The 25,831-nt window shown below is 36.4% G+C and overlaps 2 protein-coding genes across 7 annotated transcripts in view; one reads left to right on the top strand and one right to left on the bottom strand.

Moving 5' to 3' along the window:
• Positions 1-1,949: 1,949 nt before the first annotated feature.
• LOC142981655 (BRCA1-associated protein) lies at positions 1,950-9,769 on the bottom strand. The gene is made up of 10 exons (XM_076127696.1): positions 9,379-9,769; positions 8,456-8,696; positions 7,632-7,796; positions 6,866-7,215; positions 6,403-6,520; positions 6,063-6,154; positions 5,538-5,727; positions 4,689-4,838; positions 4,250-4,367; positions 1,950-3,820 (listed from the first exon to the last, which is right to left on the bottom strand). Exons 1-10 carry the CDS (start codon positions 9,455-9,457, stop codon positions 3,680-3,682), a joined length of 1,644 nt encoding a protein of 547 aa, XP_075983811.1. The 5' UTR covers positions 9,458-9,769; the 3' UTR covers positions 1,950-3,679.
• A 550-nt stretch (positions 9,770-10,319) lies between these two features.
• Positions 10,320-25,831, top strand: part of Usp32 (Ubiquitin specific protease 32) — a 74,669-nt gene continuing 59,157 nt past the window's right edge. For 5 of the 6 annotated variants that reach the window (XM_076127736.1, XM_076127740.1, XM_076127739.1 and 2 more), the window contains exons 1-3: positions 10,321-10,592; positions 10,666-10,900; positions 16,549-16,864. In XM_076127736.1, coding sequence (XP_075983851.1) covers positions 10,535-10,592; positions 10,666-10,900; positions 16,549-16,864 — 609 coding nt within the window. In that variant the 5' untranslated portion in view covers positions 10,321-10,534. Of the gene's footprint in view, positions 10,593-10,665; positions 10,901-16,548; positions 16,865-25,831 lie in introns of all 6 variants that reach the window. The other variant, XM_076127737.1, reaches the window with a different exon arrangement.

Here is a 25,831-nt window from a genome sequence, read left to right as displayed (position 1 = left end):
ATAGGGTGCCTAGTATGTACTGCGTTCAGACGTTATATAGCAATCTAGGGCGGATATCGAGTGCGTCGTAACGGCAGGCTACTTGAAATGATTTATTATGCAGGGGATACAAGTGACTACGTTAAAGATGGTCAACGTTTAGTTGAATGAAAATAATAACTGGTTAGGGTTGGAATAAATGTCTTGGAATTTGTTTTTATTTTTGAAGATATGGCCTGCTTAAATGAGGACTTCTAAGTAGGTATTGTAATATTTATTGGATCATACAAATATTTCGTTCGCGCGGGAATGGAACCTTCGAACATCTAGCGCGGTGGTAGAGAGCTGCGTAGCCCTATGTAGGTGTAGGTACTTTAAAATGATTATGTTTAGATAGTATCGGTTGAGAAGAATAATATGTAGGCATTTTTTAGCATGTTTGATTAACATTCTTAAGATTGACGAGCCATACTTTAATTATCTATCTTTCAAAGCTAAATCCAACTTAATCACAGTAGATCAATCATGAACCCAGGTAACCTTAGAAGTCAGTAGTCTTCCACCTGAATGACAGCATGGCTTGACTTGTTTAAAATTGCACTTACGCAGTGATGAGCGACTATTCTGACATACACTACCTGTTCCCCGCGCAACCCTCTCCCGCGGAGGGCGCAGGGCGCGGGGGGATGGTCCAGCCGCTAGCGGCTGCCTCTCGCAATAATTCAGTTGCAATTACTCTATCGAGTGCACTATACTACTGCGTACATTTGTAAGCAATATGGCCGGGGATTCTAAAGCTGAAGATCCCGAAGAACCACAGCCCGGCCCGTCAAAAGTTGAAGAAGCTGCCGAGCCGAAGCCCGAAGCGAAAGATGCAGAACCTCGCTTCACGAGAGAGCAGCGGGACTATTGCCTGAGGGAGTATTTTAGGAGTCTTGAGTCGGTCGATAAGGTCCGCCGCAAGTATCGCTTGGAGTACAATGTACCCGAGCACAGGGTACCGACTAGCAAGCAGATCCTCAAATGGGTGAAACAGTTCGACCAGCCGAGCCGAGCAGAACGTGCTATGCGGCCGCAAGTCGAGGAGGCCAATCGTTGGACTAAATCCCACAAGGGCGCTAACAAATGGCCGAAATATTTTCATTTCACTCCTCCGGCCTAAATTCTATCCCTCTAGTTACAATGCGATTGATCTACATTGTCTACCTATACTCTCTTTCTTCGGTGTAAACAAAATGTTGGTACGATGCGAGCTGATGCGAAATTATTTTTTGTACTTCTGAATTTCAATATATGTGTGTGTATGTGAACAAAGAAATTGTTTTATTTGTATTATACCTCTTAGATGCTGGTCAGTTTCAGACGCTGAGTGGAGACATATGGTAGTATATAATGTATCTCGTATAAGTATACTGTATAACATAGGGATCTATCTCCTAGTATGTAATTAAAAGTATAAAAGTACAAGAAACTCTCAGATTAAAGATTAAACCAATCTTGACAAAGCACCAAAATAAGATTTTTGATATTATTATTTAGTTAGGCAGGTAAGAAAACGGCTAGGCTAACACGTAAAAAGAAGAGGACAATCAGTGGTGGCCCAGAAGGTAGATAATGAGGCCTGACTCGCAACTCGATACAATCTTGTAGAAACACCGGGGATAGACACCATAGTCACCATATAGGTGCCGGTAAGAAGGTGGTTTAATGCATACTACATTAGAAAAATTTTTGAGACCAGTCCAAACGAATTTCATGTTTCTAAAATCGCATACCCTTACTTTGTGCACAATACATAAAAAATAACCTTTACTGGGGACCTTAAAAGGTGGTATGGCAAAATATTTGCCACGAACAGTTTTGTGCGCCAAACTCATAAAACAAAATCAAAACAGCCGAAACAAAAATCGAAAATGCAATTAGTATTGCCCCCGAAAACATTAACAGATGTAGGAAATTAAACAACAATATACATAAAAATCACCTTTATTTACCATACAAATGAAATTCAGTTGAGAACCGTTTCACAAAAACTATACAATACATGACAAAATATCGATTCCTGTCTCATTTACTTTACAACACAAAGACAGCAGTACTGAAACGGTTATTTTAATTGATTACAACCATAAATTCTTTATTGATTTTAAATTATACATAAGCACACGTCTACACAAAAAACTACAATTAAATCCCAAACAGTCGCTGTCGAATAAACGACAGTGTGCAATGATAAGATCAAAAATAGTCATTTACACTTTTGAATTCAAAATTTTCAATGAATTATCTCATTAGATGGCAACAGAAGCTTTCTTTACTATAACATAAACTAGGCCTTATTCTTTGGGGTATAATTATAGAGACAAAAAAAAACACGATTTAATTATGATCCCTACATTTTTTTTTTACTTTATTAATATTCATACATTATGATTGATTAAGAGTACTATTACACCAGAATGTTTTTCAAGATCATCAGCGGTTTCTTTTATGTTTATTTTTCTACAGAAATAGGAATAGTATTTGGGTGAACAAATCAAGAAATAAATGAAAGATTTTCTTGATTTCTGAATACAAATAGAAAGTGTAATGACTATTTTTGACCTCATTCATCTCATTTATATAATTATATTTTATCTTAAACCTATGAACATTATCACAGCAATTTGCAGCATAATAACTATAATTTGAACATTTGTGCTGCATACACTTTTATACTGTAAATATCAACACCATAGCCAAATTCATTAACATTCCTTCATATGGAGACATACTAATGACCAAATACTTAATACATTACTCAATTTTAAGAAGCATTCAGAGCATTTTCATAGCTTCATCACAGTTACCACTGATGATATATTTTTATACTAGCTTTCTGCCCGCATGGAATTTCACACCCTTCAGAGTGTAATTGCCAAAGATCCTCTCGTATAGTGCTCCTTCAAAATTCCTAAGGAATCTTCATATCAAATTTCAACTTACTACGCTCAGTAGTTTCGGCTACGCAATGTCCTTGAGTCAGTCAGTCAGTCAATCAGTAACGGAAGAGTTTTATACATATATTCTCAAGGTCTAGCTGCTAAATCACTTTCAATAGAGACCCTTGCTCAGTGGGACAGTAATGTGTTAAATTCATATAAGCATTCGCCTTTTATGCAAGTGGTGAATTCAAATCTATGGCAACTTAAAATTGAGTGTTGTCACAGTATTTGGTTTATAGAATTGAGAAAATTATTGGAATTGATTTAAAAGGTACTGCTACAATGTAATTGTTTATTGTTAAAATAAATAATAAGGATTATTGCTATTTATTTAAGTGTGGTAACACTATTTATTGTTTTGTCGAGATTTATTGAGGGAATCTATAGATTATCTCCATTTTAAACTTTAGGGAAAAACTATTGGCTCACTTTTTTAAATAAAGACACGATGTTTTAAATTTTTCAATAAACACATTTTTTTATTATCTTTAATCTACTACAACATTGTATTAAGTAGATCATTACAACATATTTTCTTTGTGAGTTGAACAGTCAATTTTAGGCATATCCCATAGCTTTGCGTGAAAGACCGTATACGTGTGTAAGCAAGCCTAATAGAGGCAAATTTTCGCATTTCTAACATGAGAACAATACACAAATATGAGCCAATAGTCCCCCCCTACACCCTACATCACACATCACTGTTCACAGCCAGTCTACCGTCGTTTCCTCCTGGGCTTGGGCGGCGGCGCGACACTGACGGTGGCCCCCTCAATGTCGGGCCCGGCGGCCTGCAGCTGGCCGCGCGCTTCTACGAAGAACATCACGTCGCGGAGCTGCTCCTTCAGCTCGGATACCTGAAAATTAAGCAAATTATTATTATAGATATAAAGATGATAGTGGCTTGGTTTTTTAAGGTTGTCATGACGACGTTAGAGAATTGCGTGAAGAGTTGTAGGTTCGATTCATAAACCACAAAAAAATATTTTATAATTTTTGTTTTATTTTATCGTATGGTGGCGGTTGGTGGGTTTTTCGGTCTGGAATGACGTTTACAAAAATGTTATACAATTAACACTATAATATTTACTACTAGTTAACATAGTGTTCACTGTTTGTAAACATCCTTATGCCACAAGATTGATTCTTAATAATTTCAATTGTTCTTAAAAAAAATGCTAGACTTAATTTAAAAAAAAAAAACTTAAAAACCACACGTTTTTTTTCAATTTTTTTTTTATGAAGGTTACTTAATTGTATAAAAGTCAATAGTTCCTAGTACATACCTCTTTAACAAAGTTCTCCTCTCGTACTTTAGCTCTGGCCTGCCACTCAGCTTGACTGTTAGCTAGTGCCGCAGCCAGACCTCGCTCCTCTGACAACTCGTTTTGTAATGTTGACAATCTGGAAATTTTTTTTTATTTTTTTAATGTTTATGAAGATCAGAGTTAAAGGCAATTATTATATTTGTTGGACAATAAAATGCTACTTTTTAGTTTAGATAGGTGATATATAGAGAGATGTGAATATTCATATAGAGCCTATATATTTACGCGCATGATATGAACGTATACGTGCACGTTACACTTAAGGCACTAACGTATACTATTTCATATTATTATACTCAAACACTTCATTATAACCTAAACAATAGACAGATACGATAAACGACGAAGAAGGTTTTTATTCCTTTAGAAAGTAAACTAATACCACTCTAATACTAACTTGTTGGTAACTTGATGTAGTTTCTTCTCCAGCGTCTTGTTATCCTTGGTGAGCGCGGCCACTTGGTCCGACAGAGCGGCGGCGGAGGTCTCGGCGGCCTCCGCCCGGAGCCGCAGCTTGTCGCACTCCGCCTTATGGTCTGTTTCTAACCTGTGAGTCACATTGTTCAAAACATTATTAGTGCTGAAATGAAGCTAGATTCGATTTCATCTGCTTGCTTGCTGCAAATGATGTAAAAATTTTGCATTATGCATTTTTTTATCGTATTGTCTGGTATTGAGTTATTTATTGTGTAGAAATTTCTGATTATAATAGAGCGATGAAAAGTATGTTTAATGTTGAAATTAATTTAATAAATCTTTCTGTTCAGATGTCCAGCAACAAATACTTTATGGGATCTTTAATAAAGTAAGATGAAGTAAGATGGGATCTTCAATGAAGTAAACCCAATACGGGTTTCCCAGATAGTACTTTCTATCAAAGATGTAACTTTAAATAATATAATAAGCATCCCTATTTTTTTTGAAAATGAAACATAGCCTATATTACTCGGGAATAGTGTGGCTTGCCAACAGTGAAATATTTTTTTAAATCGATTCAGTAGTTTCAGAGCCTATTCAATGCAAACAAACAAACAAAAAATCAAACATTTCCTCTTTATAATATTAGTATAGATAGTATAGATAAAATGTAAATCTAATGACCTACATTAGCTTATAAGTAGTTCTATTACAAAATTCACTGAGGAATGAGGATGCATCGATATTTCAGTAAAACAATGTCATAAGTTTAACAACATTCCCTTCATTATATATCCTTCTTCTTTCAAAAGCCATTAATCCTACTAACTTGTTCATCCGTTGTTCATAGAACATCCTCTGACTGTCGAGCTGCTGTGTCAGTATGTAGGTAAACTCCAGCTGCGCGGAGTCCAGCTTCTCTCCGCCACACGCCGAGTCCTCGGACGTGAAGCCTCCCTCGGCCGCCACCAGTTTACCGTCCGCCTTGTTCTGGACCAAGCGGTGCACGAAGTTGTCGCCTGGAAACAACACATATAAAATGTATTATTTTACTCCTGCTTTCGTTTGTTTGTTATCAAGAGTTTTGTGAAGAGTCTATGTGAATTGGATTTGAAAACTGTACTACAAGGACTTCAAAGACTAGACTATATATTGAAGTGGCTTAAGTATAGGTTTCCGTAACGAAACTATTTGAACATGAAGCCTTAATCTTGTGAAACAGAAGGCCAGGGCTTCGACAAATAATGTTAGTAACCAAAAAATCTAATACATATGTTGCTTTATTTTAAAGGCGAATTATCAATATAAACCTTATAAGTATTCAGTTGTAAACATTTCCGTTTTATGTACTTACCAGCATAGTCCCAGACTCGGTTGGAGCCCAGCTGTAATGCATATGTGTGGTTTGAGGCCAGAAAATGTTTCGCTGCATGACCGCCCTCATATCTGTAAATAAAATAGATAACTTTGTTAATGGGACCTGATAAATACCGTCATATAAAACCCTGTAAGTACTGTCTTTGTGGTATGTCGGTAGCGTATGCGGTGAAAGGTCTTGGCGCGAAGCGGAAGTTAAGCTTATAGACCTCCGAGCCTAGGAAAGCACGTAAAACCGTTGATCCTACTCTATGATTTTAAGAAGTCATAAATAATATCAATTTAACGGCAATTGGCAAGGTAGTATGGGTAGTGACCTGCCACAGCCGACATGTCCACAGATGAGACAGATCCACAGCGTGCCGGCCTCCACGCCGTCCAGCAGACCTTCCGCCACGCCGCTGATATTCTCCCGCGTCTCGTCGCCATCCTCCTCTGTTGAATACCATTAATATAATCATTAATTACTGTAAAGCAACTTATATTTAATGAATTTATTTCTTAAGATTATCTGTCTTTAGGGCTGTTAACAGATCATTACGCAAATGGTATGAAAAACGGTAGTAGTCAATTGTGAACGGACTGTTCACGATGAGCTAGACACGAGAAACATTGCGATCGAAATAACAAAGTGAGAAAGACATCGCCCTACGGCGTACATTGTCGGTTTCTTTATAGAGAGAAAAGGCATTAAATAGTTTTTGAAGAAAAAAGGGAAAGGACGAGTATTGGGACAGACAGAAAGCCATCATATAATAAGTACATAGTGCATTGACTCACCTGCAAGAGCAGCTCTCTCACACTGCAAGCAAGTATTCCCTCCCCTAGGCTCCGGGGTCTGCGCACACCTGCACACAGGACACCGGGCGTCCCTCCAGCGCACCAAGCAGTCCGCGTGGAAGGCATGCGCGCACTGCACGCTGAGCACGCCCGCCACGCTCTCGTCCATCCTCTCCAGGCACACGGGGCACGTGGGCAGCTCCGTGTGGGACGGCGGCGGGGTGCCGTCCCTGGCCCACTCCACGCGCGACACCCACGCCATGTGACAGAGCGCGTTCGGTTCTAGGCTGCTGTAGGGAACACCGTCGAAGGTCTCGTGAAATTCACGCGCTGCGTGGCTTGTGCGGAATCTGTAAGCGTGAAATAAGATTGAATGAGAACAATGTCAGTTACATGGACATGATAGTAAAAGTGGGTACCATGTCGCTATAAAACCACGCAAAATATAAATGATCATGTTTTGGGTTTGTTATCTATTAATATAATCGTCCTTTCAGATATATTTATTTCTAAACTGGCAGTGATGGTCAGTATTTTATTTATGAAGTTTTCAAGTCTCATTTATTTCCATAATTATTGTTATTATTAAAATAAAATGTGTTAAATGTAGGTAGTGATGCCTTTGAGTGTTACTCCAAAAGTCATATGACCTCCAGAAAGCCTCCTGAAATGAAGACACTCACACTCTCTGCTAATAATGTCTTCACTATGTGTTGAGCTGAATCATAAATGATAATGTAATTATACTCTTAAAAAGTCAACTTACGTAAACAACGCCATGTAGTGGTCAGGAGATCCATCCCTCAGCACCCTCACGTGAGCTATGTCCTGCTGACAGGCGGCTGCAAACGCCAGCAGGTCTGGAGCACCGAGAGCACCTGGTACTGATAGCAAGCACAGGGTCTTGGCTTCTTCCGCTTCTTTCATTTCACTGCAAGAAATAATGAATAGATAAATAAATAATTGATATAAGTTGAATTAAATTTTTAATGAGTGATGCTATATAATCCAGTGAAAGATTTGATGATTATTGTCACTTTATAACAGCTCTAGGCCATGCTGAAACTTGAAGACTACTGACGTCGTTTTTATTTATTTTTATTTCACCAATCATAAGAAGAGTGATAAGAATTGAAGATTGTACAAATTAATTTTAATTTCAAACGAATTTTATCAATGACCAATAGTCTACAAATACAACTACCAAAATAATTTGCAATACCTGACGAAATGAAGGCAATCAATCATCATTACATAGTGCATAGGAAGGAAAGGAGAGGAACAAACATATATGGTATGATCAAGTTTAACAGGAAGCCCTGGTAGTTCCTACTTCCTTTTTTATGGAAGTAACTTAAACACAATGCGTTAATTAAAATCAATAACCAATTACTATCCTCCCATTTCTTGGGTACATTTAGCAATAGTTTATCTATTCAATAGTGTTTAAGCTCATATAAAATCAATGAATAAATAATGCCCATATAAAGAAAGAAATATATGCTCATATAAGTTTGAATAGATAGACTGCTGCTAAATGTGTCTCAGAAACCAGACTTTAGTACATTAAAAAAGTGAATGTTTACTTACTTTTCTTTATAAAGATGTAGTACACCTTTAGTGACTTCTACAAGTGGATTACCACAGAAGAAACTAATGGTATCATCATCTTCAGAAATGCTAGACCCTTCTGGCGGTGAGCGACGGGAGCTGGTAGGTAATAGACCAGTGTCTGTGTTGGGACCAGTTAGGACACTGGCATACGTCTCTACAGTGATAGTCTTAGACTCCCGGGCCCCGCGGTCTCTCTTCTTCTGTTCTTTCGCCGCTTCTGTTTTACGGTAAGATGTTAAATGTAAGTAATTAATAATGGGCCATGATGAATGAGTTTCCGCTATGGTGTTTCTGCAGCAGGATGAGTGAGCAGCAGATGCAGGTGGTTGAGGAACTTAGACATACAAGTGTGATCCTAGGAAAAAAATGTTATACACAAAAATGATGATGATAAACAATAAATAACATATAATTTTCTTTCACAAATAGCTGGTTGCTTTTTAATTAAATTTAATTAGAATAGTAGGCTAATGAAAACAAGAGAGCAGGAAATAATAAATAACTAGCATTCATAAATAAGAACTGTAAAATGTAATTAAGTATGTTAATCCATTTGAAAATATTTATTTATAGATTAATAATATCTTGGGGACTTACCAATCATTATCATATTGTCAAAATTACAAAAATCAATAAGTAACTATAAGAGTATGAAGCCATACAGTGAGAAACTGTTAATTGGATGTTTTAATTAGTTACTGTAAAACTTGCATGTAGGAAATACATTATGTTATGTTTGAAATGTATCCTTGTAGTTATTTATGTTGATCTTGATCTAAATAATCAATGATTTTCTTTATGTACTCACAAATAACTCAAATATTGTCTACAAAACACGTCCCTTAGGTAATAATAGTTGGTAAATAAGATGTAAAATCATTTTTGTGTAAAATTCTTACCCATTTCAGCGGGGTTGTCGCCCATTTCGGGTAGATCTTCGTCGATTTCGATACGCAAAACACACAAAGAGACGGACATTTACAATCCAATTATTTATTCAAAACAAAAAGAAACAAACGCTCGGATTTCACCTTTACATCACATATGCTTCAACAAAAAACATTTATTGCGAAACACGGTATCTAACAATGCAACGAACTCAGTAATTTTTAGCAAACACCACAATCAGATGATAATAATTCGGACAAATAAAGAATTATCAATCTTGTTGATTTGGGAAAATACAACTGAGACAGATTATTCCAGAATACTAATGCGAAAGCGAGATACAAAAACAACTCTATTGACAACAAAAAAACATTTTCATTGGTGAGTTGTTATTGTGTACGACAGCTTTTGACAAGTCATTTCACATGACATACTAAAATAGGTCGCGCCGTCTACTGGCCAACATGTTGGCCAACAAATGTTCTATACGTCTCTCTAAAATACTTTTCCCTGTTTTGGTCTTTCAATAAATGTCCATGAAAGAACTGTTTTGTTACTCAGTCGGGATTTATATTTCTCTGACTATAACGAAAGTGCAGCCGCCTAGGAAATAATTCATACTAATATTCTCTTATAAAATTATACGTTTAACAGCAGCACAATGCAGCAGTCTTAAATGTTTTGGTATTTAAAAAAACAAATCAGATTAATAATGGCGGGCTTTAATTTTCCATTTTTTTCTACTAGACTAGCTCTTCATTTTTGCTAGATTATAGAAGAAATCAATTATCAAAATATCCTTGAAGGGTTTTTAGATGAATCAGTTTTATCAGACACATTTTTTTCTGCTGATATAGTTTATTTGACACTTTGACAGTGTATCCGAACGAACATTGTGTCAATAAAAAAAAGTAGAATCGTATTTTCAGAATACAATACATTGCGTATTTGCAAGACAAGAAACGGATTTTATCTGATACGAAAAACGCAATATTGCTATCAATAAGTTTTAAAAGTCGTTTTGTATGGATGGGAAGTAGAAGGAGTAGAAAAAAATATTCAATATGGCTACAGATCATACGACGTGAGCTGTCAGCTGTAATAATTTTTGTTTCTTTGTGTTTATTACGCCTTTAAAAATGTTATGATCGTTACGTGCTCGCGAATATGGGTGCGAAAGACTCAAAACCATCTTTTATATCATACGAGGATGCAGTGAAACGAGGTACGCGTGGTGTACAAAGTCGATCTAAGTGCGTTGTATGAATGTGATGAATATCGGTTTATTTTATTTGCAGTGTCTGATAGTGAATTGAGACGTATACGCGAAGCGTTCAAGAGATGTGCCGGTGCGAACGGAACGGCCTTGAGCTTGGAGGCGTTCGTCCATGAAGTGCTGTGCGATGGAGTTCCGTACGAGGTGGCGGACTGGCTGTACCAGGCGTGCGGCGGGACCAAGCGAGGGATCGCCTTCAGGGAGCTGCTGTGCGGCGTCGTAGTGCTCACCAAGGGCAACATCGAGGAGAAAATCAAGTGAGTACCACAACAAACTGGTCATTGTTAGTTGTAAACAATTACATCACATCACTTATCAGATTATGTGCGAGAATTTACGAGCGTCGAAGTTCCGTTCACTATTACTTCACGATCAAATAAACATTGTGCGTTCAATCTGTAGGCGATAATAGTAATTTTTATTAATGTTATGCAGTAGGTCACTAAATTATGTTAATAGTGTGAAGTATATGAGTGGTATTAATGTTTAAAGTTGTGTTTGTGCAAACATTCATATAATGACAAGTGAGTGAGGTGTAATTTTCCTTCCTAGAGTGTGTCTGTACATTGTTAGCTTATTGACCACAACAGAAACCTTCTATTGTGGTTTATATCTTTTGTAAGATAATGCATGCTTAGAAATCTTACAATGTTTTGTATTCGAAAATAATGGTACTAAATTATTATCTTCTACCTGTTTTCTATACTTTTAAATGTAAGAAGAAAAATATTATGCCATTATAGTGCAATAGCTAGATTATGCTGGTTGGACTTTGATCCTTAATAGGGCATCCATTTATAAGGGAATCACTCCACATAACAGAATCTTATCAGTAATGATAATGTCTTTGAACATGTTATTGTTTTTTATGGTAATACTTTTTCATGCACTTTTTCCTTTTGGTCATAGAGAATTTCAGATACTACATTGAGAATGTTAACTTTTAATGTTACTCATAGTATGAATGTGTAAGAATGGAAATAGTTGAAGATCTAGAATAAAATAAGGGCTCCTAGGTGAAGGAAATAAGGATGTTTATAATAATATATCTTTTAAATCACCCACACATTTTAAATAGCATAGTTATAAAGCTTTTATCACCTATAATATTGATAGCAAATCAATTTAATATTAAATAATTAATTAATAAATTAGTAAAGTCAACACAAACATATCAAACCTGCTTATTTACTTTTAGCAAATACTAATAGACATACCTATAAAATGTATCATGCTCTGTAGAGAACTACTTCAGATGTATTTACATTATGCAAACGTTATGTAATATTTTGAAGCCTTCCACAACATTCTTATACATAATTCTAAGAATGTTATAATAGTTAAGAGCAAGAATGTTTCTTTTGTTCATAAATATGTTTTTAAAATTTAGTGTCCGTCAATCCGATTTATGATAATAACATTACTTAAATCTATATTTACTACATTAATAATAAAAATATTTATTTATAACTGCATTTAACAGATTTCATTTTGGTAGGTTTAAAAGTATGTTAGGGGTCCATTCAGGTTACAGTCACCCAAATCCATTCAGTGGTTGTTGACAAACATCTATTTTTGCTCACAAACTTTCATGTTTAATCTCTTGTCCTAGAATAAACATCGATTTAAACAAATATAATGAAAGTACATATAAATTTTGTAATGGTTTTCAGTGATTTTCTGCTTACTATTAACCGGAAACTTAATACCAATTGCCAACTTCCTGTTAGAATGTATTAATCATGTAAATTTTTGCATATCTCCACACAAATATGACATCATCTATTGTGTACGAAGCTTACGTATCAACTTATTCCCATTCTATTGTTTGTTTTATGTTTTTGTTGAGATTATGCTTTCTGCCTAAATCGTACAAGTATTGTCATTACTGCTTATGAAGTTGTATTTTCTGTCGTCGGTTTTCTATTGTTTTGATTGGTATCAAATTTTCCTGATAGGACAGATTATTGAGTTTACAATTATATATTTGACGTCAAATAAATCTATTTATATTGTTCTATTGTGTGCTTTTACAATGTTTAGCAGTAAGTATTTATAAACCTAGCATACTGTAATTATAAGATTAGACAATTACCTGTCATTGTTATAAGAATGTGTTAGTGTATGGTCACTAGTGTTGCACTATAATTTTGCGGGCTCAATTCCCAAATAGAAAATATTAGCCATCAAATGTTATTGTAGATTTCTTAGTTACTTGTATGTTTCCCGAAGGTGCAACACTGCCTTATATCCTTTTAAAAGAAAAATACTGATTCATTCGCTTGTCATGCATTAGGTCTGTATGCAGGTATTACGCGTCTGACCTTGTTCAAGGACATCACTGATAAGTTCACTGATGCAGCAAATTACTTGTTTACAAATGTCTCTCAGTATTTCATATATGGCAATACACTCACTCCCTGTAACTTTTTTGCCTTTCCCTTATGGGATCCCATGCCAGAATATCTCATTTCTATAATCAGACAGATGCGTAGGGAGAGACTTATTACATGGGATGAAAGTTATAAATGGAAGGCCATGGGTGTACTCCATACACCTCTGCCTTAAATTCAGGTATTAACAGGTGTGATGATATGTATGTAGGTTTACAACCAAACTCATGTGTGTGGAAGGAACGGAGGACTTGTTGTCTTGTTAAATGATCCAATTTAGTGAATTACATCCTGATTTTATTACTACAGTTTGAATTGTCTTGTACTTTTTATAGGCACTTTGTCCTCGAGTATTTTGTGGGTCTTTTGCTTACTGTAATATTTTTAAAACGGGCAACTTTTCGGTTTTGTGGTACCTAGTTTTTAATGATTAGGTACCTACCTGATACTTTTTCCTTAACAACCTGTTGGTCTTTTTAAATAATAATTCAGGTAAACAGAAGATACCTACCTAGATTTAAATATATATTATTGAGAAGAAGGATAAATGTTCTACTTTAAGGACAATTAACTTACCTATAGAAATTCTGCTGTTAGGCTCGCTGCATACAAAGTCGGTTCGGCACGTTTGGTTCGCCAGTATATATCGAACAACGATCGAGTCGAAACAATTACTGCATTTTTCGGCTTGTGCCGTTAGAATAGTTCTTTGGGGTCCGATCGTCACAATTTGGTTTAAACATTGGGATGCGGTGACGTCGAGCGGCATTTTCCCCAACATACATGTTTGTTTTTACCGCCCGGCTTGACCGATATATGCCGATCCGAATAAGTATGCCTTTCAATAATTTCTTTAGTCATAGCCTTATACAGCCGAGTGGTATAAATTTCACCTCCTACGCAAGTGGTCGCAGGTTCGAACCCGAGGCAACACACCAATGACTTTTCGAAGTTATGTGTGTATTAGAAATAATTGTCACATGCTCCAACGGTGAAGGAAAATATCGTGAGGAAACTTTATTGAGGGCATGCAAAGTCCCCAACCCGCACTTGGCCAGCGTGGTGGACTCAAGGCCTAACCCCTCCCTTATTACGGGAGGAGACCATTGCCCAGCAGTGGAACAGTAATGGGTTAAATTTATTTATTATTTATTTACAGCCTTATACACTCAACATTCGAATAAATGCTCTTTCATAAGGTTAAATATGGCGCCTTCGCGAAGGAAAGTATTATCAGCAAATTACATTTTTATCAAACATATCATAGGTTTACAGCCCGGAACAATCTGATAACATTATCATGACCAATTAAATGTATGTTTCAGTGATAATGTTTTAAATGAAGTTGCAAATAATGTATTAGGATAAGTTTAGATAAAGATATATATAGGTGCTGGGTCAATGAACTGGAGTACAACCTTGGTCCTAATACGTGCAAGGTCTTAAAGACTTGTACTTATATTTGATATGTAGGATTGTATAGATCGTTTTGATGTTAGTTAGAATTGTTTTAATATTGAATTGTATTCGAAAGTCCTGGATAAATATTGGACCGTTCTGTACTTCTAGTCTAGAGGCACCTCGATAATTTTAGCAGTTGTATTGCTATATGTTGCACTGTTTAGGCGCCGGATTTACCGCCGGTTTCTGAGGGACATTTAGCGGTAGTTTGTCTATTCAATAGCGTTTAAACTCATATATAAAAAGCGCTATTGAATAGATAAACTACTACGAAAAGTACTCAGAAAACCGGGGGTTAGAGATGCTAAATTATAATGTAAATTCAATTTACTATTTTTCCCTGTCTCTTTGATGTCTAGTGCTTGAGGACAATCGATCGGCACATAATAATATAATTGATTGTCTAGTTACTGACAATAAATTTTGTATTTTATTGTTATAGTTTAACCATTAGCCATACAAAATGAAAACTTTTCCTCCTGAAGAAAATTGCAATTTTACTACCAGTTTAACCAACCATAGGAAAAGAAGGTCCTTATACCTATCCGGTATCCCAAAAGCCCCGGACCTATAATAACTTTGTTAAACTCACAAGCGTAAACTGCAAACGTGTATTTCCACCAAAATAGAACACCCAGAACATAAACAGTTTGTGCTTGCGAGACCAACGAAGTCATTATAGGTCCGTTCCGCTCGCGGCGAAAACCGGGCTTTTGAATTCATCATTTAATCAATATTAATACAAACAAATATTCAAAAGTGAGAACATTGATTTACTTACATGCCTGCCTAAACAAATACAGTAAAAGTTCACGCGTTATTACGATATCGCGTTACAACAACGCGTGGTATGCATCGAGCCGTGTAGTTGTAGTTGTAGTTGTATTCAACGTGCAATGTCGTTCAGCGCTCCATTCAACGTAATCATGAACTTGGCGGGCTATATAACGATTGTGTGTATGTGTGTGTCAAATACACAGGTGTTGAGTAACTGTTGAGTGTTATTTAGGATTGTTTACATCGATCACTATTTTTTTAGGGAGTTTGTAAACTCACTAGGTACTTAATAATTATGCAGGCGAATAAAATGTGGATTTCACAAGAATATTTATTTTGTTTGGGAAACAAAACTACGATATCACCCTTACACGAAACGGTGACATACGACGGAATTTGTTCCTGGGCCCTGGGACCATCTTAACTACTACTATCTCACAAACTTCTAAAATCCATTGGTCAAGTGTTTCTCATGAGTCTATTCGCACTGTCAGCTGCCAGCAAATGACTATACTTAACGATTGATAATAGCTACTCCATAGTCACTAGTCTCAAAACTTTTGGTACATCATCATAATGGCCATATCTAATTAATAATCTGCTATTATTATCAGAATTTGACATAGTTCTGATGCTGACGCTTTGCTCCAGTACGCCAGTTATATCACCATTACAAGTTAAACAAAGATAAATTGATATTAATATCGCAAACACTACTTTGTCGGTCAATGGCAGATCATTAACTTCAATTCAGACTCCATTAGCACAATACTGTGGCTACTAGACATTGTAGTTACTTAAGACAAGTCCCGCATTAATAATTATGACTTCGATGGCGCTTGGGACTTATAAATGCTAAGTTCACACATATGACTAGATGCGAAACTGTCAGAAATTATGCATTCACGCACATAGGTACTGCACATTATGTATTGTGACGATGTAGAGCCTTCATAAGTCTAAAGTTTTTTTTTGACCCATTACTGCAGGGCAAGGGCTGCTCCCAAACGAGGGGAGGGGTTATGCCTTGAGTGCACTACGCTGCCCAAGTGCGGGTTGAGGACGCATGCCCTCGATAAATGTATTAAGCAAATTTTGAGTTATAGACTTAATAAAATTTTGCTAAATTCTATCCACGTAGATGAAACATTTTCCGTAGTAAGAATGAAAAACTTTGCATTTGAAAGAACATCTTTACAACCGACCCAGTAATTTAAAAACTTTCTACAATAACTCAAAGTTAACCTCTTATTAACCAATTGCCACCATTCTAGGTTTCTCTGGACGCTCTACGTGAACAACCAGGGCGACAATGGCACGTACATCTACAAGCGTGACTTCGCGAGGACCCTCCACCTGGAGCACACATCCCTCCCGGTCACAGCCAGCCACAGGGCTAACGAAGTCCTCCTCAGCCTCTTCGGTACTGGAGAGAAGGTCACGTTCGACCAGTTCCGGTCCTGGCTCCTGATACATAAAGATGCGACAGTGCTGTCCAAATGGCTGCTGTCTGAAGTGAATATTGCCCAGGATTTAGAGACGCCCACGTTTTACCAGAGTCTAGCTGGTGTTACACATTTGGAGGAGAGGGTGAGTGACTTTTGTTTGTTTTTTGGGCATAATTTTTGGGTCCGGCCATTACGCTCTCATTCCACGACGCCCTCGGCCAGGACGCTCTCGAATAGAAAAAAACTGTTGGTCCACCACGCTCTCGGCCAGCACGCTCTCACTTTTTATATAAACCTTTTTTTAATAGGATGCTGAAGCAAGTACTGTTAAAAACGAAAGTGGTTCTTTAATTTAATTTAATTTTGAATATATTGCTTCTAATTTTATTTTACTTAAAATTAAGACTGTATCCCATCTGGCCCGGTGACTTGGCCCGGCGCCGGGCCACATGGGAAAATAAGTTTTAACTGGCCCGGTGATATGTTTACCGGGCCAGTTGACACAAATCAAGTGCCATCGTCCCCGGTAAGGGAGAAAAGAGGATACGCCTCGTAATTTGTGAAATACTAACTACATGCATCTATGAAAGGGATTGAACTTATAACCTCTCGAGCGCCCCAACGTCAAAATTCAAATATACCGTTAAGCGTCCGGGCCAAAAATGGCGCGCGAAATTGAAATGGCGGTTGGCGTTTAAGCGCCGATTCCGTCATATTTTAATACTAACACCCTAGTCATACCTTATATATTTGAAATCTACATAAAATTTGCTATAGATTAAAAAAATAAACCACAAATAATATTTGATAGTGGTAGTACAATAGTCGGTTTAATCTGAATATTTTGTGCTTTAGGCATGTGTTTGAAGAAAGTCTAAAAAATATTTTTAGGCAAAAAAAATAATATGACGAAAGGTCTTATCGTGTAGTTAATGAATAATGACATTAAAATCCAACTGTAAAATAACCTCAAATCTTTAAAATTAGTTAAAAAAAGGATTTACAATATTGGTCATAAAGGAACATGTCGTAAGGTCAGATGTTGTTTAAGGTGCTCTCTGGCCTATATCAACCACTTATTCAAGTGTATGCATTAGATCGTCGTCTCGTTTCATCAGCTTCAATGTCAAATATGTTTGAAAGGGATTAACATAGTTTTAGTATTTCGTTTCTACGTTTTTTTAAAGGAAGATCGTTTTGCCGTACCACGGTGGCGGGGCGCTTGACGGGGGTAGAATATTCAACCGTGACACGGTGGCCGGGCGCTTGAGAGGTTCAAACTGCTTCGTATAAAATAATCAGTTTTTATTGTGAATGACGCGATATCAACTTGTGTCATATATCTCAACCTGAAATAGACTTCTTATATAATAAGATAATTTAAATATAATAACAATATGTTTATAATAATCCTAATCAACGAAGACAAAAGTAGATCTTTTGAATTTGAATATAATAACAACATTTTTATAACAATCCTAATCAACGAAGACAAAATTCAATCAAACAAAATTATTAATACTTAAGTCCTTATTATAACATACAAACCAGTCTACTGTACGTTGGTTATCTTTTTCTATTCGTTGTCCCTTTTTTATGATACACGGAGAGCGAGAGGGGCAGAATGGGGTGCAGGTGGCGTAAACAACTTATTGGTGCAATAAACCATGAGCTAACGAAAACAAAGGATACCGATAGGTGTTCCAGGACTCCAGCTATCTACATACCAAATTTCATCATAATCCATTCAGTAGTTTTTACGTGAAAGAGTAACAAACATCCATACATCCATACTTACAAACTTTCGCCTTTATAATAGTAGTAGGATTTTATTACTTACTACACACTCTTAAAACTTCTTTACAATTTTGTTCTAAACTGTACTTACTCAAGTGTCCTACCAAAAAACATAAAAAGTGAGAGCGTGCTGGCCGAGAGCGTGGTGGACCAACAGTTTTTTTCTATTCGAGAGCGTCCTGGCCGAGGGCGTCGTGGAATGAGAGCGTAATGGCCGGACCCTAATTTTTGAAGTCAGTCAGCCTGTAACTAAAGCCAGTGTTACTTGCGTCTAAACTACAGGAATTTCTAGGTAAAATGCGTTTTTAAGTTTATTCCCGTGTTTTCCATTATACCATTTGAAGATATTTTCTGTTTTCGTAGTATTTGATTAGATTGTCTATTTTCGATGTTAATTATAAGGATTAGTTTCGCTGTACTCGAGTTTCTGTGATTAATTGCCTTCTTAAGAGATTTCCTATTGTTGCGAGTCTAATTCATAACTTAAATATTTTCATTAAGTACCTTATTATCGCCTAACGTTTTCCTTGTAATATATTATTGCACATGAAGTATTTATTGTCTGATAACCATATTTGGTGAATATTTTAAGGTTGATGTAATCTAACGCCGATACTATTTGATAAAACATCAATTTTAGTTCACTAGTCTCTTCTCTCGCCTTCGTTCGTGTAATCCAGGTTATAAGCTATAAGTGTACCAAATTTCGTCAAAATTCGTTTAGCAGTTGTTGCGTAAGAAACATTCATCCAAGCTTTCCAATTTATGTTTTTTTTTAGTGGCAATGCCACTGTTAAGTGTCAAACGGATGAGGCGTGTGCCACGGAGGCGGAGGAAACCCTCCGTAGTATGTCCGCTCAGATACCGTACGATATAATAACTATGTTTATCATCTCGCTTCGTCGATATCCGATTGATATTGTATCACAATCACGCGCAGGATGTTTACGTCTGAACCTTACATCTGAAACGTTGAATGAAACTCTGTATGACGTGTAACGAAGCCTCTCTTTTGTTTGTTTCTCAGATGAAATTTTGACAGCTTTTCATACATTTTCTGGCAATTTGTCTATAAGATAAGTTCTACATTAGCTGTGAAACTGGCCCTAATGCGGAAAAATTTGAGGCGCTCATAGCCAGTTGTGTTCACCGGTCGGTAAACGATCTGTGGGTTAAGCAACCGTTGGCCGAGTCATTCTTTAGATAGGTGATCGCATAGTGGTATTTGAACTGAGCGTCTCCGTGCTTCGGGCACGTAAAAAGTCTGTCCCGGTTGTAGTCAATTAAGAAAACAGATGTTAAGCTATGTTAAAGGCTTTTCAGGCGGCTTAAGCAACTTTTACACTAGGTTGACCAGTAACCATACGATAGATAGATAGCGAAAAATTCACTAGACAGTCGTGCCCAGAAGTCCTAAGTACTTAAATTGGTGTGAGATTTTAAATTAGGACGTCAATTGTGTTGGCGATGTGTTGATTGATGGACAATTCGTGTAATGCTATCACATTGAAGATGGTAGTTGATAGGACACTGTTGTTAACGTACATAATATGTAGGTTTAAAACAGTTTGATGTTTCTATGCGGCCGTTTTTTTAAACTGTCTTTGAGGATACAAAGATATCTATCTATAATAATCTATATGGACTGGTAAACCCAGGCTCTTTAAATAGTGGTTGTTCTCGCCGTCTTTTGTTTCTCCGCTAGTCTTATTTACTCATTTTCATCTTTAAACCATAAATTCTGATTACTTTGAAACTCTGTCATTTTATCCCACATTCTATATGATACAGGGAATGTCGAATTTAAAAATTTCGAAGGCCTTTGTTAGATTTCTCTTAACGGTGCGTATGAACTCTATTACGTATATGAGATCTTATGGCAATTAAAAGAACGTACGTATACCTGCTGAAACACTGCCTCTAATAGAGAATATACCTCGTGATAAGTAAATATATATTTAACTTAAAATATACACCGATTCTTTCAGTATATTACTATAACTATTAAAATTATTCTTAACGATTAAATCGCTATCACTAAACTTTCATAGTCATTCAAATAATATATTGAGTTCATAAAGTTCACCGTTTGGTTTTGAACCGGCGACCTTCTAATGGGTAATCAATGTGACTGCCATTAGGCCATTGTCGCTTGCCCAGTAGTTTAACCGATCAATAACTTTGGAATTATAAATGTATGGAATACATAGCGACGGTCAACAGTGTTATAAAATATCAATGAAGACTGTTTCTGTCCATGACTTTGTGAGCCGTTCTAGAGATTTTTTGACTATTTCCTAGGATGAAAAGTAGATTATTTGAATGAGGGATACCGCGATGCGGTGATAAAGAATTGTGCATTATCACTATCGTCATTCATATCTTTTCATCAGATATTCTGTGCCACTCGTGCCCAGAGACCACAATCAATTACTACCTATTTAAAGGACTACAGACAAAAAAAGTTGGACTTACGTACTGACTGCGGGACTGCGCCGTACAGTTTTTTATAATACGGCGCAGTCCCCTTAAAAATGATTTTATTTTATTTTTAAATGTTGAAAGTTGCACAGAAATACGTAATCTATGCAATTTTCAACTGTATAACTAGGTATTACGATTCGTGAGATACAGCCTGGGGTAGACACTAATAGACAGACAGCAGTTTCCTTAATGAAGTCCAGTTACCATTTGGGTAAGGAGCCGAAGAAATGATTCATATAAAGAGTGAAAGGTTTCTCGTTAAAATAGCTAGGTAGATTTTAGTTTATCACGTATGACATTTTTCATACAAATTCACGAGTTACTAAGCTCTATCGAAGGACATTGTCCATATCGCGTCCTGTTCACGCAATAAAACGCAATCTGATGTTGATATGATAACGCATTCATTTGCTATTTATTGCCATTCGTGTTTGTTGTATTCAGGGGGTCCCCGATATTTCGTTTTATGACCCTATTTGTGATAAACAATAGCTGTTTTTTATAAATTTGCTATTTTATTTAGTTAGTGGTAAAATAATTTTTTGTTGACTTGTCTAGTGCCTTTGCATGTTTTGATGAAACGAAACTTAATTAGTGTTTGATGAATTTAAACACAAATGGGCGGTAAAAGAGCAATATTCAGAGTTGGCCATTATGTTTTAAATCTGGGTCAGTTACAGTCTTTGATGAGCATCTATTTCTAGAAGCTCAAATACAGAACACGTATTTTATATTATCACTAGCTGACCCGCGCAACTTGCGCGGGTCAGCTAGTAACATAAGAGAGAATGGGTCAAAATTTTCCCGTTTTTGTAACATTTTTTATTGATAGTCTGCACCTATTGGTCGTAGCATGATGATATATAGCCTAGCCTTCCTCGATAAATGGGCTATCTAACACTGTTTTTTTTTCAAATCGGTCCAGTAGTTCCTGAGATTAGCGCGTTCAAACAAACAAACTCTTCAGCTTTATAATATTAGTATAGATTATCACTATCTACAGCTTTGTCGATGTACGTATGTAATGCAAAAATAAACGACCCGATTTAGTACAGCTAGTTTAGTTTGTAGATCTGAACTTAATATTCAAATTGCCTCAGTCGGAAACCAAACCTGTCAGTACCGGTTCTGTGTCCTTAAGGTTTTAGTAGGTCTTTGCTTATGTAACATGTTGTTGCTATTTTATGAGTTTCTACTACATTGGTTTATTATTCATTGATTGACGGTATGGAAAGATCCAAACCCGCACTTGGGCAGCGTGGGGAACTCATAGCATAACTACTCCCTCGTTCGGGAGTAGACCCTTCCCCAGCATTAGAACAGTAACTGGATAAAACTAAGGGTTTAAGCAGAAGTATCCTATCTACCTTATATTTCAGAAGAATTGGCTTTGGTATTCGGAACTTTGGATTAAACCTAACTCGTAATACGATTCACTTCCAAATTTTTCCACACAAATCTTTTTCTTGGCTACGAAATCTAATTTAAAAGAGTGTTCCAAAGATACTTGCCAATTCAATTGAAAAATATTGTCAAATTAGGTTCTATATTTTTCGAATAGACGGTTACTTCAATAAGTATTTCAGGCAATTGAATAAATCACATAACATTGAAGTTAGTTACTTTATTCACCTTCAAAATTTTGAATTAAGCCTTGGAAGCACTGTAAACATAACTACGTAAAATTTTGTCATCATCATCATAAAAACTTACATCTTCAAGAGTTTATTAAAACAGTCCTTGAAGGGATGTCCCCAAGTCTCGAAGTCCCCAACTGGCAATTGGGAAACGTGGTGAACTCAAAGCCTAACCCCACCCTCAACGCGGGAGGAGATCCTTGTCCAGCAGTGGGACAGTAATGATACTTAAATTTTATTCATCATGAAGGCAGAGACTAAGTAAATAAGTAAGGATATTATATATTTATTTATAAGTAATATCCTTACTTATTTTGCTACATACTATATACATAAATATCGTCTTAACTTCTATAACAACATAAACACAGTTATTTAAAGATCAGTTCAACTAATAAGCCACATTCACGTTTATAACATAACAATGGACTATTACATACATACAAACACACAAACATACATACATCCACACCTACATACACCAGGTGCGCTGAACGTCGGTCGCCACATTGTAGAGCAATTACGATGAAGCGAAACAAGTGCATTATGTGTTCTGTTTGTGTCGAACGAAATGTCAGAGGTGTTCAACCTTTTGTAATTTGATGTTATTAGCGGATATGTCAGAGGTGTCCTACCGTCGAAGTACTTTAACTGTAATTTGAGTTGATGGGGGGATATACGGTCACCTGTATAATGATGATACCGTGATGAGAGAGACATATTTATTATTTAGTTATACTGCATGATAAGACATGAACTTATAATAGGTAACATGCATTTTTTTTCTGTGGGGCAACACCCATATTGCATCCGTTCAGAATAAATATTTCAATTATAATATCGGTAAACTTTATCTACTGTTTCCCGCCTTACTGATTTATTTTACAAGCATGGAATATCCGCACTAAAGGCAGCTTAACCCACTCATTTGGGCCATAGAGCATTTCAGAGGCCCTTTCCCTTACGGAAAATGTATCTGTAAGATCCACAGATTATTCTGTGTACTCTGAACTTTCCGCAATTAACGGGACTTTCCTCTTCAAATAAATTTATTCTCGACGAGTAAAACTATAAACAGTGTTAAGGAAACACCTGAACTAGGTAGGTATAGGTGGCTAGTTTCGTATCAGTGGGCTAAGCAACCTTGACGCGGACATTCCATCATTGGTGCCCGCATATATTTAAACTGATCGTCTCTCCGTGCTTCGAAGGGCACGTAAAAAGTCGGTCCCGGTTGTTGTCAATCGCTAAACCTGATCGCCTCCAGGTTGACCACTAACTGTGGTAACTAGAGTCGAATGAACACTAAGTTGTCGGGCTATAGGTAAAACCACTCGCAGGTCACTGACGACGGTAGTACTATAATGAAACTGGTCGTGTCGTAACAGATTAGTCGTGACACACATTCTTTGCTTGAATGTTATACTTATGTATATCTTATGTAATGCGGCGTATCAAAGGGTTTGTCTTGTTTTTGTTTATTTAATACTGTTTATAGTATGTAATGAGTTTATTGCTATTATTAAATTGCATTGAAAATGTATTATATTGATGCGAAGGCAGGAGTTCAATAAAATTTATTCTAAAGCAACACACCAATGCCTCTTAAAAGTGTTTGGATGAAAAAGAGACGATGATCGTTATAATCAATAAATAATAAATAAATACTGTTGTTATGTTTTCTCTATTAATATCGTGATGAAATCGCTTAAATAACCTTACATGGAAGCATGAGGGTTCTTTAAGAATACGAAGTGCTCAACCCTAACTTGATCAGCGAGTTGAACTCAACTCTTAACCCTTCTCGTCTTACGAGCGGAACCTGTAAACTCTACATTCTTCAATTCAATGAGCCAATAACGTGTTCGTTTTTTCTTATTATTATGGGAATCGAAGCCACTATTAGCACCTTGCAAAGTAGCGTCGCAGCTGCTGTTCCAAACAAATACGAAACTCAGAATGCTCTCTAAACAGTATTTTTTTCATATCATAAATGTATCATTATAACGTCAATCAAAGCATATTTGCATTTTCATCAGATTGGTAACAGACATTATTTCTTTGTCCGATTGTAGTTATCGTATCACTATCGCCGATCATGTATCGGTAATGCGCTAGACTAAGCGATAACGATTACTCGTGTTAGTTAATAAACAATGACAAAGAAAAAATAACTATTAAGTCATCATCAGCCTTTCTTCCAACTGTAATGGAGTCGGCTTCCAGTCTCACCGGAAGCAGCTGAATAGCAGTATTTTACATAAGACGACTGTCTATCAGACCTCCACAACCCAGTTAGTTACCTGGGTTATAACACGGTACTCCTCGGTAAGACTGGTTGTCAGACTTACAAGCTTCTGACTACTGGTAAACTAGTTCAGCTTCAGTTGATTTGATTAGGTTTGGTAGGCAACTAAAGTTAACTTTATCTGTCTGTCTTGTGTCTTATTTCTATCTAGGTAAGTTTTTCTTTGACTGTAGATAACGGAATCCGTCAGCAATCTTCTTTAGTTATTAAACAATCTTCCGTCCTTTCTAAATAAGCATACGGAAGAAGGACAAACGTTCTCATAATGGCAACAAAAAAACTATTTTCTTAAACGACGACATTTACCATTAGGTAGTCTAACAAAAACGGCAATTTATTACTTCATAATTACCATCAAAATATTCTTGTTTGTTGTTCGTTATCTTGACAATAGAACGCTGATTCTTTGTGTTGATGTCGTGTAAATACATATAGTATACTAGTGTATGTGTGTGTGTTCAAGTAAATATCGCACACAATGTACAGTCAGCTCTAAAAGTAGTTTAACAACGACGTATTTTCAAAACCTCTTTATTACTTCAGTTTCATAAATACTTAAAGTCGGGTTGAATTATTTGTATTCTATGTCAAAAGCTTTTTCGATGGAATAGTATTCATACATACATAATATCACGTCTTTTTTGCATAGGGGTAGTTAGAGTCCAAAGGCGTACGATACCTACAAACTTGCCTTACCTCATTCACATAATAATATATCGCATAATAATCTGAATATAGGGTTTCGAAAGATTAAAAATGCTCAGCGACTTTTGCAGCTGACTGTACATAAATGTGTATGTGTGTGCATGTCTGCGAATTGTGAAATTTTATACCGAAATAATTTTATTTGTCTATTTTTATCGCCTGCATTTTTAACTGGTGA

Source organism: Anticarsia gemmatalis, chromosome 20 (assembly GCF_050436995.1).
Source record: "Anticarsia gemmatalis isolate Benzon Research Colony breed Stoneville strain chromosome 20, ilAntGemm2 primary, whole genome shotgun sequence".
NCBI classification, from domain to species: Eukaryota; Metazoa; Arthropoda; class Insecta; order Lepidoptera; family Erebidae; genus Anticarsia; species Anticarsia gemmatalis.
Note: the sequence above shows the minus strand (reverse complement) of the source record. Positions and strands in the feature narration are given on the sequence as shown.